Genomic DNA, 14,616 nt, shown 5'->3' on the forward strand with positions numbered 1-14,616 from the left:
ATACATTTGCAGGTGGGTAAGGGGATTCTTGAAAACATCCTATGACAGGTTGTGAGCTTGTAGATAAGCTATTTAGGCTATTTGTCATACAGTGAAGTATATAGGACAACAGGTGTGCATTTTGACCATATGAACCGCCATTGTCCATATAGGCGTACTATGATGTAAACATTTTAATATGTAGGGAACACCACACTTTTATATTGGGGAGGTGTCTGGGGCCCATTCATTTCAATGGACATGATGTTACTGATGCATTTTCAAACAGTAAATAGTGAACTTTTGCTTCAATATTAGCCCTACCACCCTTGAGAAACAGCTGCAGAGGCTCCATTCATTGTCAATAGAGTGACTGCTTGTTGGCACCAGATGGTAGTGTGGTCTACTTTGGGAGATAAGTGTCTGGATCTGACTCGATCTGAAGAGATATGCCATGTTTGTTGTTCATTAGAGCAGAATCCACCATCATGGTCATGTGTTTAGGGTATTTGCCAGCATTTTGCAAAACAGGTGGGTGGTAGTAGCAGCAGCAATGAAAATGTATGATTACATTACATAAATACATGATTTCACATATGTATAGGCTACTTGTACATTGTACACCCTGGTTACAATAATTAAAATGTATGCAATAATGTCAAGGGAATTTGATTATTATTTACCTTTTTTAATTATTATCAGGACTGGGTCAAAATTAATCAATGTGTTGGTCTAAACACCAGGAGGCAGTGCTGTGTAAGACAGTGTTGTCAGGGTTATGGAGCCCTGTGGTTACAGAGAGTCAGAGACTCACTAGATCGGATGATATGGCATAGGCATAGGGGGTGTGTGTGTGTGTGTGTGCACTGCTGTGTGCACAACGATCAAGTCTAACAAGTTGAAACGTGCAACTATAGCCTATCTAATCAGTATTATTGCGTGCACTAGTCTGGCAATGATAATTGTGTATGTATTCATTATTGGATCGATCATCATGACCAGACCAGAGAAATAGCTTTCTTTCAACGGGTCTGGTCACCACCAGACCCGTTGAAAGAAAGCTATTTTTTTATGCATGATGCATCTTTGACACTCGTTTCACCAAATGAACGTGCGACTTTGTAATAATAATTTGCGAATTCGTGTCATTCAGCATTGCATTATATAGACCGTTAGACGTTGCAGACGGGGGACTCACTCAGGGAGAGCGAGCAGGGGTACGAGAGGGCAAGTATGCAGGGAGGGCAGTGAAAGGGCTACGGCTAATCGCAGACAGACAATCCCACAAAAATATATTGATTGACACTGATGATGTGGTTTGTAATTGGCTCCCTGATGTCAGACAACGCCAGGGACCGCCCACGTCACTGATATTATCCAATAGATGGAATTGTACGGCGGCCAGGGGGCGGAGTGTGTGTCTGTAACCGGCTGTAACCCCATGTCACTCCTATAAAAGACGTTTTCCGCACGTCAGCGGGTGGGGAAATTGTCACTTTTCTTCCCGGCGGGTGGTGTGCAGTCAGGCTTTGAATGTGAATATTATAAAGCATCAAGAAACCATTACATCGTTCAAGCCTCGTAACTTCAGGTCAGTAAACGTTTAATTCCGTCTCCGAGCTGCATATTTATTTTCTCACGTCCAATGTCAAGGTCAAGTTGATGTAATTTCAGCCTGACGGGACTTATAAAACAATGCGTCAAGGTGTTGTCTTTCTGTTATCAACCTAGCCTGGGCTACTCCCTCCAAATGCATGATGGTTTGCACGCAGCGATTTCACAGCAGTTGAGGAAGCAGTGTTGCTTAATCAAATGAAAGGCTCAATAAGCACTGAATTACTTGATGGGTGTTAATTTCACCATACTCTGCAACTTCACGTAAACACTATAGGTTCTGTGACTTCTGTCAATATTGAACAACTCGATCTGAAGCCTTGGTATTACAAACCCCACTTTTGTAGTCATACAGATGCTAGCAAAATTGATCAAAATAAATGCTATAGTTGACCTGATGTGCATGTTTCCATATTCCCTTGCAGAGTGAAATTTCAACGTCAAGCAACTCTGCCTTACTGCAACAACAACTAAGCCAACCCAGCCTTCACCATGATGATGCAGATCAGCATCGACCCAGCCAGCAATAAGCACTCTCTCCTCAACATGATGCACCGCTTTATAGCTGCGGCCAACAATATGGATGAAACCATTATGGTACCCAGCCTGCTGAGGGATGTGCCACTGGAGGGCCAGACTGCTCAGGTGGAGACCAACAACAACGTTGTTGGGCTCCAACAATGCCCCAACAAGCAGAGGGACATGTATGAGCATTACCTCCTCCTGAAATCCATAAAAAACGACATGGAATGGGGCCTGTTGAAAAGAGAAATGAGCAGCGGGGCCACCTTCCTGGAGATGGCAGTCAAACAGGAGGAAAAGCAGTCAGTAACCGGGGACTTTCCTCTAGATGACAACTCGGACCTTGAAGATCAGTTCCACTACCACCTCAGGGGATTGTTTGGAGTGTTGTCAAAACTCACAGTGCAAGCAGACAACCTCACCTGCCGCTACAAGAGGGAAATCGGTGGTGGAAACTTCATGAGATAGGAGTCGCAACTGTCCCACTTCTCTTTTCTTTTTTCTTTAACTTTTTTTTGTTTTTTTAACCTGGACTGCTTGATGCACTTGAGAAGCCCCCCTCCCCATCTCATGTAAATGCTCTCCTGTGAATGGTGAGTGTACCAGGGCATTTGCCTCTGAGTAGCAACACCCCAAGTCTCCCCAGGTTTTTATGACTTGAAAGAAAATTATACCTGCATAATGTCCTTGAGCATGGTTGAAAATGATTTTTGGAATGTAATATGAACTCTGTCAATTCGAGAGTGGACACTTTTGAGCCCGTTGACTGAGTTTATTTAAGTTCCTGATGATTCATGGCTCTGGTAGATATCTCTGCTGTCTGAAAGAAACCACCCAACTCTTTTTAATACTTTTCATTGGTTCAAAATCTTTTTAACTAACACACAGCCATACAGGGTGTTCACTGTTCAATAGCACTGCTTTATGGGGGGAAAGATGGTCAAATGGGTGGATTAAGGATTTAGCTTGTTTTTTGCAGTTTGAGGATACAATGTAGTTAGGTGGTTTTGCTGAAGCACTTTTTAATACTTTCCTTTTAGTTCAATATTTTTTAAACTACACAGACACAGGGTGTTCACTTGAGTAGCATTGATTTATGCCAAAAAAAAATCAACTTCATGGATTTGGGTGGTTTTCTTCCAAACGGCAATGATATATTCTTAAAGCTTCCCCCCCGTCTTTCATTTCCAAGTTGTCAATGAAACCAGGTCTCTGTGATGGCTTGACTACAAAACAAAAGTTTATGATTGAAGGAGAATTTGGAATGCTGGTTATTCTGTCCCTCTTCAAATTCTTTAATGCAGGGTTCAAGACCAATTATTTATACTTTGATGTACAACTGTCACTTGGCGAAAAGAACTGTCAATCTCTTATCGGGGAGTGACATGGCTGTCTGACAATGTGTAATTTGGGCTGTAATGGCCTTGATTTAAAGAATTTTATATTGTTCATCACTGAGCGGTATTCCCATGTAACATGGTGTGCCTTGAATTTTTCTAATTCATGCCCTGTTCAGTTGCCGTTATCTCTGGTCCCATTGTCTGACTGGTACAAAAGATGGTAAACAAGGTGTTGTGTCATTTCTATGTTTCCTTGAATATTTCAAGAACAACTTTTATATTGAGCAGAAATGCAGTAAAAATTTAATAAAGAATCTCAAACTAATTTCTTTGTCTTTAACTTTGTCATATTCCTCCTAGTATATACTGTGTCTGAATCTTGGCCTGAATGCACATTGTGCACGCTTGAGGGGTGGGATTTATATATTGAACTTGTTTTCTATTACATGGGCTGTATTGTATTAGTTTGAGTTCAATAACTTACTATACATGTAATTCTTCAATTGAACGTAGTCTGGGTGGACTGGTCGTTTAGAAGTAAAGGCTCTAGTCTACAAACAACCAGGCCTCTTATACTAAGCTTTGTGGGGCACTGCATCCTAGACCTAGAGTACAGAACATTGGAGAATACTGTAAAAGTGAAACGCCAATCAGCACCAGCTTCATAACTACACAAACGGACAATTTAGTTTTTCATGGAGCCCAATCCCTACTGATTGGCATACATTTTAGGCCTGGCCTGAAAGGGTTGGGCAGAGTTTGAGAACTCTAATTGCAACTAAAGACATTGTCAAACTCTGTTAACTTTTGGGGTTTTTTAAGTTCAGTAAGTACAGAAACATTCTTTTTCATCCTCTGGGTGTGGTCACACCACTTCAATTCTGCCTATGAGGGTTGATTCTCCCATGCTCTTCAATGGGAATGTGCAAAATGGCAACTACTGTTCCCATTCAAAAGCATTGGTGGAATCAAAGCTTGGTGTGACTGCACCCTAAGCCTTGAAACGTACACATGTTATGATTTTAAATGATGCCACCTCTAATCTCTCAAAGACAAAAGGGTTCCCAGATTGCCTCATCCCTAATTCTAAATGGACATTAAGACCAAAACTTGAAACTAAATGACACAAGATGGAAAGACCTGTATTACTATAGTGTGTGTGTGTGTGTGTGTGTACACACAATACATGCATTGTTAAACATACAGATGAATACACAATTGAGGCAAATGCTCTTGAGCTGTAGTGTCTACTCATGACAAATGAGACTGGGCTAGCCGAATCATATCTATTCTTGACCTAATAATAACCATGGGTTACCTAGGTATAATTAAATGATACCACAGCTACCTGCAGTTCACAATCCATGTCATATTTCACACACTGGCAGCACAGCTGTTAATTTCAAACAAGGTTATACCAGGTTCAAGACCGCTATAAAGAAGTCAGTTACACTGTACTCTAATCAGACATGACAAGAGATAATGCATTTTGTGAGACAGCTAAACAGGTCATTGCCCTGTCAATGAGAAAACATTAACCAATATAAGGTGCTTTAAAAATGACAGCACGTGATCGTTATTGAAAATATCTACAGAAATATTACATTAATATATAGATAGCTGTTAGTTTGCTCAAAATGTCTATCCTCACCGGCTGCAACATACAGCATATCCATCATTTTCTCAACCCCTCCCCTTAGCAACAGCTCGACCAAGAGTAGCCAATCCGGTAACAAAGGTTCCCCCCCTCTCTCAAAGGCATAGCAATGATTAAAAGATTGGAGTGTAGTGAAGGGCATCTGGAGAGAGTGGAGGGCATCCTGTATGCAATGCAGGGTGAAATCACCATGATCTTCTGACCCAACTACTGTAGAAGCATGCTGGGACTGAGATCTTGCATGATAAAGTTTTGTTTGTATGAGAGCCTATGGTCCCTATTTTCTTTTCCTTCACAGTGGACCATATATAAATGGCATCAAAACCAAATGACTGCATGGGTCAGTCCTTCGGCACATTGAAGTGAACTGGGTTAATCTTCAATATCACAGACGACAGCTGGTGGGTGGACAGTTAAATTAACATGAATCAAAAGGGGTTTCCTTTCAAATATGGTGAAAGGCATTTTGAGCACAAAGTGTTCAGGTTAGGTGGTCCTGGATTATGTCATGTAATCCAGGACCAGTCTTTGTCAGTATTTGCTCATTCAGCATCACAATACATTTAAGTGCATCAAACTCAACGTTTCCATGAAACATTATAATTAATCTATGGTACATGAGGGTGGGTAAAAGCAATTTAAATTACAGTTTAGTGAAATGTAATAACTAATAATAGTCCGGCAGCCGAGGTGGACGGGTGGGAAATTTGGTATATAGTCTTTTTTTTTGTTGGCCTAAGATATTGTCTACATACATACATTCATGAATCCACTTGCTGAAAGGCTGTTAGTATCATGAATCCATTCCAAGCATTATTAGTTTTGCACAAAATACACTCATCATAGACGTCATGACAAAATGTCATTTTAGGCAAGTGGCTATGGCTGCTTTTAGCCCAAGGAGTGTCTTTTGTGCAAAACTAATGCTTGGAATGGATTCAGAATCATGAAAACCCCCTAGTTTGACATGTCACATGCTACTTAAAGCAAAAGGAAATTTAAATATTTTAGGCCAATAAAAAATACTATATATAATATAAATGTCCCACTTTAAACAAAAGAAGCCTGTCGGCTTAATATAATATATTCTAAGGATAAAATGCATATCCAATACAACTACTCAACTATTAAAAGTCAGTGACAGTGATATGTATTATAATGCAATAGATGACTGGACAAAACGAGCCCCTTCACAGCATATATTTTGGGGCAAGGACTCTTTGTAACAATATTGTTTTGAGAAACTAGATAACCAAAGCCTCCCACCACTCACTCACTCAGTTCAACAAGAATTTCAACATGCTCAGCAGTTAGAAACGAGGAAGGAGAGGGACTATATAAAGCAACAAAGGTGACATGTTGTACCTGTGCCAAGTTATTACGTTGATACTGTAAATTTATTGAAAGATGATTGTGTCATTCAATGCTTTTATTGAACATTATTGTGTCATCCAGTGCTGATATCCTTGGTGTTAGGCTTGCAGTTGGGTGGTAAATAATAAATTCACAAAGGTCTATGGATGCAATGCAACATGTACATGGGGCCTGGGGGGATTAAGAGTCCAGAGCTAAGGACATACTGTAGAAGATGGGTTGATGTTGAAAGGCCTCTCATGGCTTTTGCAATGTGCAAGTCATGTACCACACGCTGTGAGTCCGTGACCACTCCATGGCCCCTAGTCTGTGGCCAGCAATAGACTGCGTGATCACACAGATGAGACTTGCCAGATAATAGTTATGTCTGACTTGACAGTTGACACCCCAGTATTACTGACCAGGTCACCATGCCCATGGCACTTTCGACACTGTTGAAATGGCAATAAAATATTGAACTTGAACTTTACTTCACCTCCACAATCTGATGAGGGGGGTGCTCGATGGCTGTAACACTCTCACTTGGCAGCACGTGCAGCAGGCAGAAATCACAGACAGGTATCTTTATGAGGTAGGTCAAATTCAACATTGGATAGGGCGATATAAGGGCTGATACACGTGACTCTAAATGAGGCCTTTTATCTAGTTCAAATCAAATGTGGCTTGATATTCCTGGTTGCCACGCCTGTAGCCTGCTTTACAGGCGTTTGTCTCCACCTCGCTCTGGCAACAGTACTGCTCCCAGAGTAAACACCTGAATCTATTCACTGACTATCTATCTATGTCCTGGCACGTTTAAACCACTGGAGTTTGCAACCTGTGATTCAGGCTTAAGAAACAAATGGGACACCAATTTTCCATTCTTTGATATTTTAATTTAATATTAACGTTAAAGATGTCTAAAACATAGAACCCTTGTGAATGGGGGTTTCTAAATAAATAAATAATAAACCTTTGACTTTATTAACTCGGGATATGAAAACCAGGTTATTACAAGTTGTTATGACCGAGTTTTAAGTAATGTATACGGCTTGCATGCCTGCAAATCAGTGTTAATGGCGCATTGCCATTATGTAATCATCATCTGGTTTTAGAGTGGGTGAAACTCACATCACAGCACATGGCTAAAGCTTACAATGCACTGCCTTGTACTGCAGGGCAAACTTAATGAGACACGGCATGCTCAATCAAATCATTAGTAACATTTCTGCAAACATGAACAACTAACTCTTGAACTGCAGAAGAGCAGCAAGACTATTAGAACTGAACTGGAGCCATGTAACTACAGCTGTAGCACCCCAGACGAGAATTATTGTCCTTTTCTGGTAATCTGAGTTTTATCTACGACAGTTTGAGGAATGTGTCCTTGAGCTTCAGTACTAGATTGATACAAAATAAATAAAGTGTTATTGTCAGAGCATTAATAGAAATCTTCTTAAAAAAATTACTCAACTCAATACAACGCCAAATTATCTGTTCATTTTGACATACATACTAAAGGAAGAACAGTGGAATTATTTGTACTTCAGCCTTTGATTGTCACTGTTACCATGTTTAGTTTGTACAATGTTGTATTTTCTCCAGGTCAAGGCAATATTCTCAACAGCCCTATCAGTATAAATAAGGAAGTGATCAGCCGTAACTCTTTTGTCTCGTCAGCTTCTTGGACGCAGCTGTGAAACTGGGAACACTATGTTCTCTTTTGGGCAGATGCTTTCGCACTGAGCTCCTTCAACACGGAGCCAGCACAACTCCTCACATCCCACCCCACTCTGATCCACCCTTCCTTATTCCCTTTCCTTTTTGATAGGGGCTGGGCTGGACTGTACCAAGCAGTCTTGTTCTTGTCGAATCCCTTCAAATGAGCATGTCAGAGTGTTGAATAGCCTGGTAAACCCACATCGTTTTGTGTGGTGCAAAGTGCTGTCTTGATGTATGAATTCAGCTATATGCGATACGTTAGTCACACCGTACTGTTGTTTTGGCCACCATTTCTGAAGACCACGAAGACATCATCAGCCTGCCGAGTGCCGATTCTGTTCAGAACATACTGTATCTATAGAGACGGAATGTATGCAGTTATGTAAGATTTAAGGGGAGGGCGTGGAGCCTGCTGCCGGAGCTCGTCTGACACAGACTGCCTCTCAGAGCAAGACAATAAAATTTACACATACATGACATGTCTCTTGTATTGTCTCAGCTCAGTCTGTGCCATTTATGTAGGTCAATGAGGCCTTCTGTCCATCACTGCAAATGTGCGCCCACAGTCATTCTCTATTAAATCCTACAGGCATCCATCTGTAGGTATAGACCACAAGAAAATAATCATGCGACAGTGTCAATCATGGTCTAAAATCTATGGTCTAAAATGAGAATGACATTTGCAAATGTTCTGTGTATTACTACTACATTGGTGTGAGTCAACATTTTGTGTCATTTCCAGGTTATCACTGTGAACAGCTGTATAGAGGACTGCCAATGTGTCCCTCTAGGAAGCAGTTTACTCTAATTATCAGGTTGGTAGGTGATAACAATCAGGCAAATTCCTTGTTGCTGGAAAAACGGTGTTCTCAGTCACAGAGCCAGTGGGAATCACAGACAGATAAAGAGGTGAGTTCTCCACAGGTCAGCGCCTATCCATCCCATGCCAGCTATTTCATTTCATCTAATCTGCAAATCAAGGACTACACAATGGCGTGACTGTGTGTGTGTGTGTGTGTGTGTGTGTGTGTGTGTGTGTGTGTGTGTGTGTGTGTGTGTGCGTGCGTGCGTGCGTGCGTGCGTGCGTGCGTGCGTGCGTATCCTTGTGCCTGTGTGTTCACTCACTATGCAAGTCAGCGATTCCACATTCGCTTACAAGAGGCCCATCTGTGTTGTCGCTGGAGCCATTGGAAAACGATACTAGTCTATTGAGGCTACAGGGGCCTTAGATTATCAAGTGTTTTGTGACCTGGAATAGAAACCGACATAACACCAATATTGATAGGAGAGAAAACACACTTTCAGATGTCTCATTGCAAGATATAAAGTACATGATTGCATGACACTGAAAGTGTCATGCAATCATGTACTTTATGAATTGAATACACAGGACCACAATGGACCACAACTTCCGTACTTTTTGCAAACTGTTAATGAAGTATTCAATCACCTACTTTGACTAACCGGTTGACCGCCAGGATTAATTAATCGCGCACAACCCATATTTTGAAGAGCCAAATATCCGTAGCCGGATGTTACAACTTACAATGACAAAATACTGTGTGTGGTGTCTTGAACGGTTGTTGTTCTCTCGGTCGGTGGTGAAAAAACCCGACAGTGCCTGCTGTCGGCCATTGAAAAACCTTGTTTTCACCAGAAACGACATTCATTGCGATACGACTAATTTAATCTACTATGGTTCTGGCGGGCTGCGTGCAAAAAATCAATCAACAAGCTCACAACATCATAACGCATCGTGAAACAACAAAGTTGTAGAGCTGGTCTTTTTGAAAGATTACGGGGCATGTATGATGGTCTTTTCCCCCTAGTTATAACTAGACTTAAGTCAGAGATAGAACATTATTAGACAGCATCAGAGGTCAGGATATAAATAGCAGCCAATAAATTATTGGCCACTGTTACGTCCCTATATGGCGGTCGAAATAGACATTTCAATTCTAATTAGTGATGCACCGAATATTCGTCCGCATAAAATATTCGGCAGAAAAAGACCCAAACACACCTCTCTGTTTTTACTGAAACTACAACATGACGTCACTGAGCCGTGGTGGTAAGAGACTCACCGCTCACCCAAACACACCTCTCTGTTTTTACTGAAACTACAACATGACATCACTGATCCGCGGTGGTATAAGAGACTCACCGCTCACCCAAACACACCTCTCTGTTTTTACTGAATAGTGTATGCAATGCCTACCAAGTTCAATGCCGGACATTCGGATAATGCATCAATGTGATTGATACTATGGACAAACAACAGAGTCCTGCCAACCTCCCTTTCTGCGCGGAGAACAAGTTTATCTAAAATCTTGCTGCAGACAAAATCACCAATAGACTAGCTGACTCTCATGGGATGGAATTAAACTCCTTCCTTTTAAAATATGTTTGAAAGGCCCACAGGATAATCCAGGGTGTTGATTACACCGTCTACTTTGGCCATTCTGGTCGACACTTGACAGAGTGATATTCTCAGTCGTTTTCTATAGGAAATGCGAAGAAGAGGAAGTATCTAGGCTGTGCTGGTGTGGCAAACCAAGTGAGCGGGGAGTCCGGGGACCTCCCCTTTGTGGGTTTTCTCAGAGAACAAGAACACTGTTATGTAAGCCAAGCAAAAGGCTGGTACACAACAGCAGACGGCCTTGGTGAACCCAGTGGAATGGGGGTGGAAGGGAGGGGTTTTGTGAAACGGTTGACCTTAATTTACATGTCATCGTACGATCCATGTTGCTCACTTAAAAAAAAATCAGTTAGTAAAAACTGGACTTTAGAGAGACATGCATTCAAATGCTTGGAAGGGGAGCTCATTTTCATATCAAAAGATTGATGTAGCTGAACAATTTTAAAAGCAGCGAGGACCAATCACATTCGTTGAGGACGTTCGATAATAAAACAACTTCTCTATATTAATGGCATTATTAAACAAACCAGATTTACTTTATAAGTTGATAATCTGTTGTATTGTCCTTGTCTGTTTGTGCATGAGTCTGCATGATACAACAATGCAAAACTGCCCAGCTGCACTATCTTTATCTTCCCCTTTTCCATGTCAGTCAGTCAGTAGGTCTTCTTGTAGAGACTTGCCCTCATTATAAACCAATCACAATTCAGTTACCCACAGCAGCGGTCCAATGAGCACCTTCCCTTTACAGGGGCTTGGTGAGTGGGCGGACCAGTAAAATATGTGATGTAATGAGTATGAGGCTTTACATTACAGCACCAGCACGCTTGCCAAGAAATAAAGAATGCCATTGCCCTCAACTGACCATAATTAGTGATATGATAACTGGTGAAAAAGTTACTGGGCATAGACAACATTTGATATAGAGAATAACACTGTGAATTTAGTAAAACTTTGTAAACTTTGTAAAACTTGTGTAAAACAGTAAAAGTAGGCTACAGCTGTCGAAGTACTTGTGAGAACACACTTAACTGAAGATTACATTTCTAGACTGAGTTTAGATCAGGGTGCAGTCACACTAGCAGCATGTGATGAATCATGTCTGCAGTAACAAGTTCATGTAACCATGCGGTGCCTGCACAGGTTTCAGTGCTGAGGCCATCTGTAGCTTGGGGCCTGGTGAAGGGCTGTTTGCTCTGTCAGCTTTCAGCTCCCTCTCGTTGTTAGACTACATTTACACAGGTAAATCATACATGCATAGTCTTGTCTTTTTTTCTCTCGTTTTTTTACTCTGAGTCTCTGACTCGGATCAATTGAATTACATACAATTACAGTATGATCCACAACAGCTACAGTATTTCTGTAACCAGGTGACACTGATCTTTGACTTGGATTCCAGAACTGTGCCCAGCACATTTATAGAGGTAACTTTACCACAGTCCTTTACTTGCTACACTGGAGCGACCACTTGATGACACTGATATGTCTGATATCTGTTGCTATTTTATAGTCTGGACTGCCGAAGGCTGGCGTCCAAGTTTGTGCTCCTGTCCATCCGTCCTGCGTTTTCATGGACACTTTTTTGCTACTATTACAAAATGTTCCAAATGGCTATCATGGCTACCTTCATTTTGGGCCCTGCATGGGTAGGCAACCCAGCCTGACGGAGACCTGTGCTCAGAGATGCACATACTTTAAAGTTGGCACTGTTTTTCTAAACTATGCACCATACAATTTACAATTTAGGCATTTAGCTCTTAATCCAATATATATGTTACAGCTATTTTAACTGCCTCATTGCCATTTTTTCTTATAAATTACTCTACTTATTAGGAATATTTGACATATTATGTGACCTGTTACCTTGTTTTGTGACTTTAATTACAACTTGCAACATGTCTGTGTAATAATTCAAATTTTGATCATAATCATAAAAACTGTAAATTATGCTGTTTGAGCAAATAAAATGAGTGAATAAGAAACTGCAACAGTTTGTTTCAGTGGCTTGGAGACTTTTTTGAAACAGAGTTGCCGGCTCCCCCTAGTGGGGTATCAAACACAAACACACTCAAAACCAGTCCCAGACTGGAGTCTCTTTGAAGCATGGCATCTATGATCTATCACATGTATTATACACTAACACAACAATATGGGAATCGTGTGTAACAATGTACCCTGATCATCAATGTACATTACCCCCCCCCCCCCCCCCATTTAGTCTAATGTGACTACCCCCACCCCCTTAACCCTTTCTTTGTTCCACAACCTGTAATTTTTGTTTTACCTATTATGATGATTGTTGTTATTCTTCATGTCATGATTATGAATTGAATACCCAGGACCTGAATGGAAACAAGACCGCAAGGACCTTTTTCGGTGTGTCTGACATTTCTGTTTGACTGTTCCCTGTACTGATTACATTTCTGTTTGACTGTACCCTGTACTGATTACATTTCTGCCAATAAAGTAATCAATCAATCAATCACAGAATACAGGTTCACTCATTCATTTGTCAGGGAGAGTGTTGTGTGCTGTAGGTTTTCATCTTTTGACCTGCCACCATCTCCATTCAACCTCAAATATGAGGTTGAATGGTATGTAAACCATGATGGTGGCATAAAAGAAATGGAGATGCTTCACAATCTGATGGTTGGGGGTTGAATCTTATGCTTTTATTTTGTGTGGTGGCCACCTACCTCCTCTCCTTTGTGTCTCCATAGGGAACTATATTGCAGGTCATCAGATTATTGGCTTAGGAGGAATGAGACAAACAAAAAAATATCCATGAATTCAAGTCTCCATGGGGTGAATATGTTTTTTAAGCATTATATTTTTGTGATTTACTATCAACTTTAGCTATATTTAGCTTTTAGTTTTTTATTGAGGCATATGAACTTTTGATTTATTTTTATCACACCAGTTTGATTTCACAGTTTCAGTTGTTTTTGAGTTTTGAACATAGAACCATTGTTGAGACCGTATATTGCAGATTACTATGAAAACCTGACAGTCAGTCAGTCCGTCACACCTTGTGACACGCTCCATATATGGTTGTCAGTCCATCACGCCTCGATCATGACCTCTCCATATATGGTCGTTTCCATATATGAAGATCACGATTCACGACCCTGACCTCATCAAACTCTGGATAGCCATACATGGAGAAGACTGGATCATCACCTAGATCTGTATATATGGAGCCGGCCAACAACTCTACATCTGACCTCAAACTCAAACCCTTAGATCTCCATATATGGACCTGACCTGTTTATCCTTCCCACGTACCCCAAGGTTAATTAAATAAGGTTAGGAAGCGAAGACCGTAGGGTGGACTACATGTTGCTCCCTGGAAGGAAATAATCACGCACAATTGAGACCAAGAAAGCTGAACGCGGAAGTGTTGGCTGCATATAGCCCATTGCGCATGTTTCTTTCCTTCCAGGGAGCAACATGGAGTCCACCGTACGGTCTTTGCTTCCTAACCTTATTTAATTAACCTTGCCCCACCCGCCCTTCCTCTTCGATGTCTCCCTTTCGACTGATACCTGAACATTCTAGATGGGCCCGCCACAAAGTTATCAGCTGTGCACGGCAGCCGGCGAAAACTAGAGTTCTCAACAGGCCAGAAAATTATACCTGGCCCCTAAACTGGGATGGCCCGAGCCCTGCCTGGTTTTATAACTTTTATTGCTTTGACACCAGCCACGCTGGCATAGAAGATGCAAGTGAGAACGAAATGGTTAACCTTGTAGAATTTAGATGGAGTGGTCAAAACCACTTGAAACCCAGCATGAGCATCCATATTCTGGGGGGAACGTTAGGCCAAAATAGCCGATCTACAAGATCACGTGTCCCGCTGCCATTTGAGCTGGTAGATCCGCTATTTTTTGGCAAAGATATTTGGTGTAGAGGGAAACAAGCCGTAGGCTATTGATGCACTCCCCCACTTTTAAATTAAATAGCCTACTGTTGACAGCGTATTTATTACCAGTAAGACGCCCTGAGGGCGA

The 14,616-nt window shown here is 41.3% G+C and overlaps 1 protein-coding gene across 1 annotated transcript; it reads left to right on the forward strand.

The window, feature by feature from the left end:
* The first annotated feature begins 1,445 nt into the window (after positions 1-1,445).
* On the forward strand, positions 1,446-3,780 carry mid1ip1l (MID1 interacting protein 1, like). Its single transcript, XM_080773914.1, has 2 exons — positions 1,446-1,570; positions 2,019-3,780. The coding sequence occupies exon 2, from the start codon at positions 2,086-2,088 to the stop codon at positions 2,581-2,583; it is 498 nt and encodes a 165-aa protein (XP_080630040.1). The 5' UTR covers positions 1,446-1,570; positions 2,019-2,085; the 3' UTR covers positions 2,584-3,780.
* The last annotated feature ends 10,836 nt before the right edge of the window (positions 3,781-14,616 follow it).

The sequence above is a fragment of the Protomyctophum bolini genome, assembly GCF_963924005.1.
Source record: "Protomyctophum bolini genome assembly, chromosome: 10".
NCBI lineage: Eukaryota > Metazoa > Chordata > Actinopteri > Myctophiformes > Myctophidae > Protomyctophum > Protomyctophum bolini.

Bases quoted from the DNA above. Each gene is read 5' to 3' on its own strand.
- mid1ip1l (XM_080773914.1), top strand. From the start codon at position 2,086: ATGATGATGCAGATCAGCATCGACCCAGCCAGCAATAAGCACTCTCTC.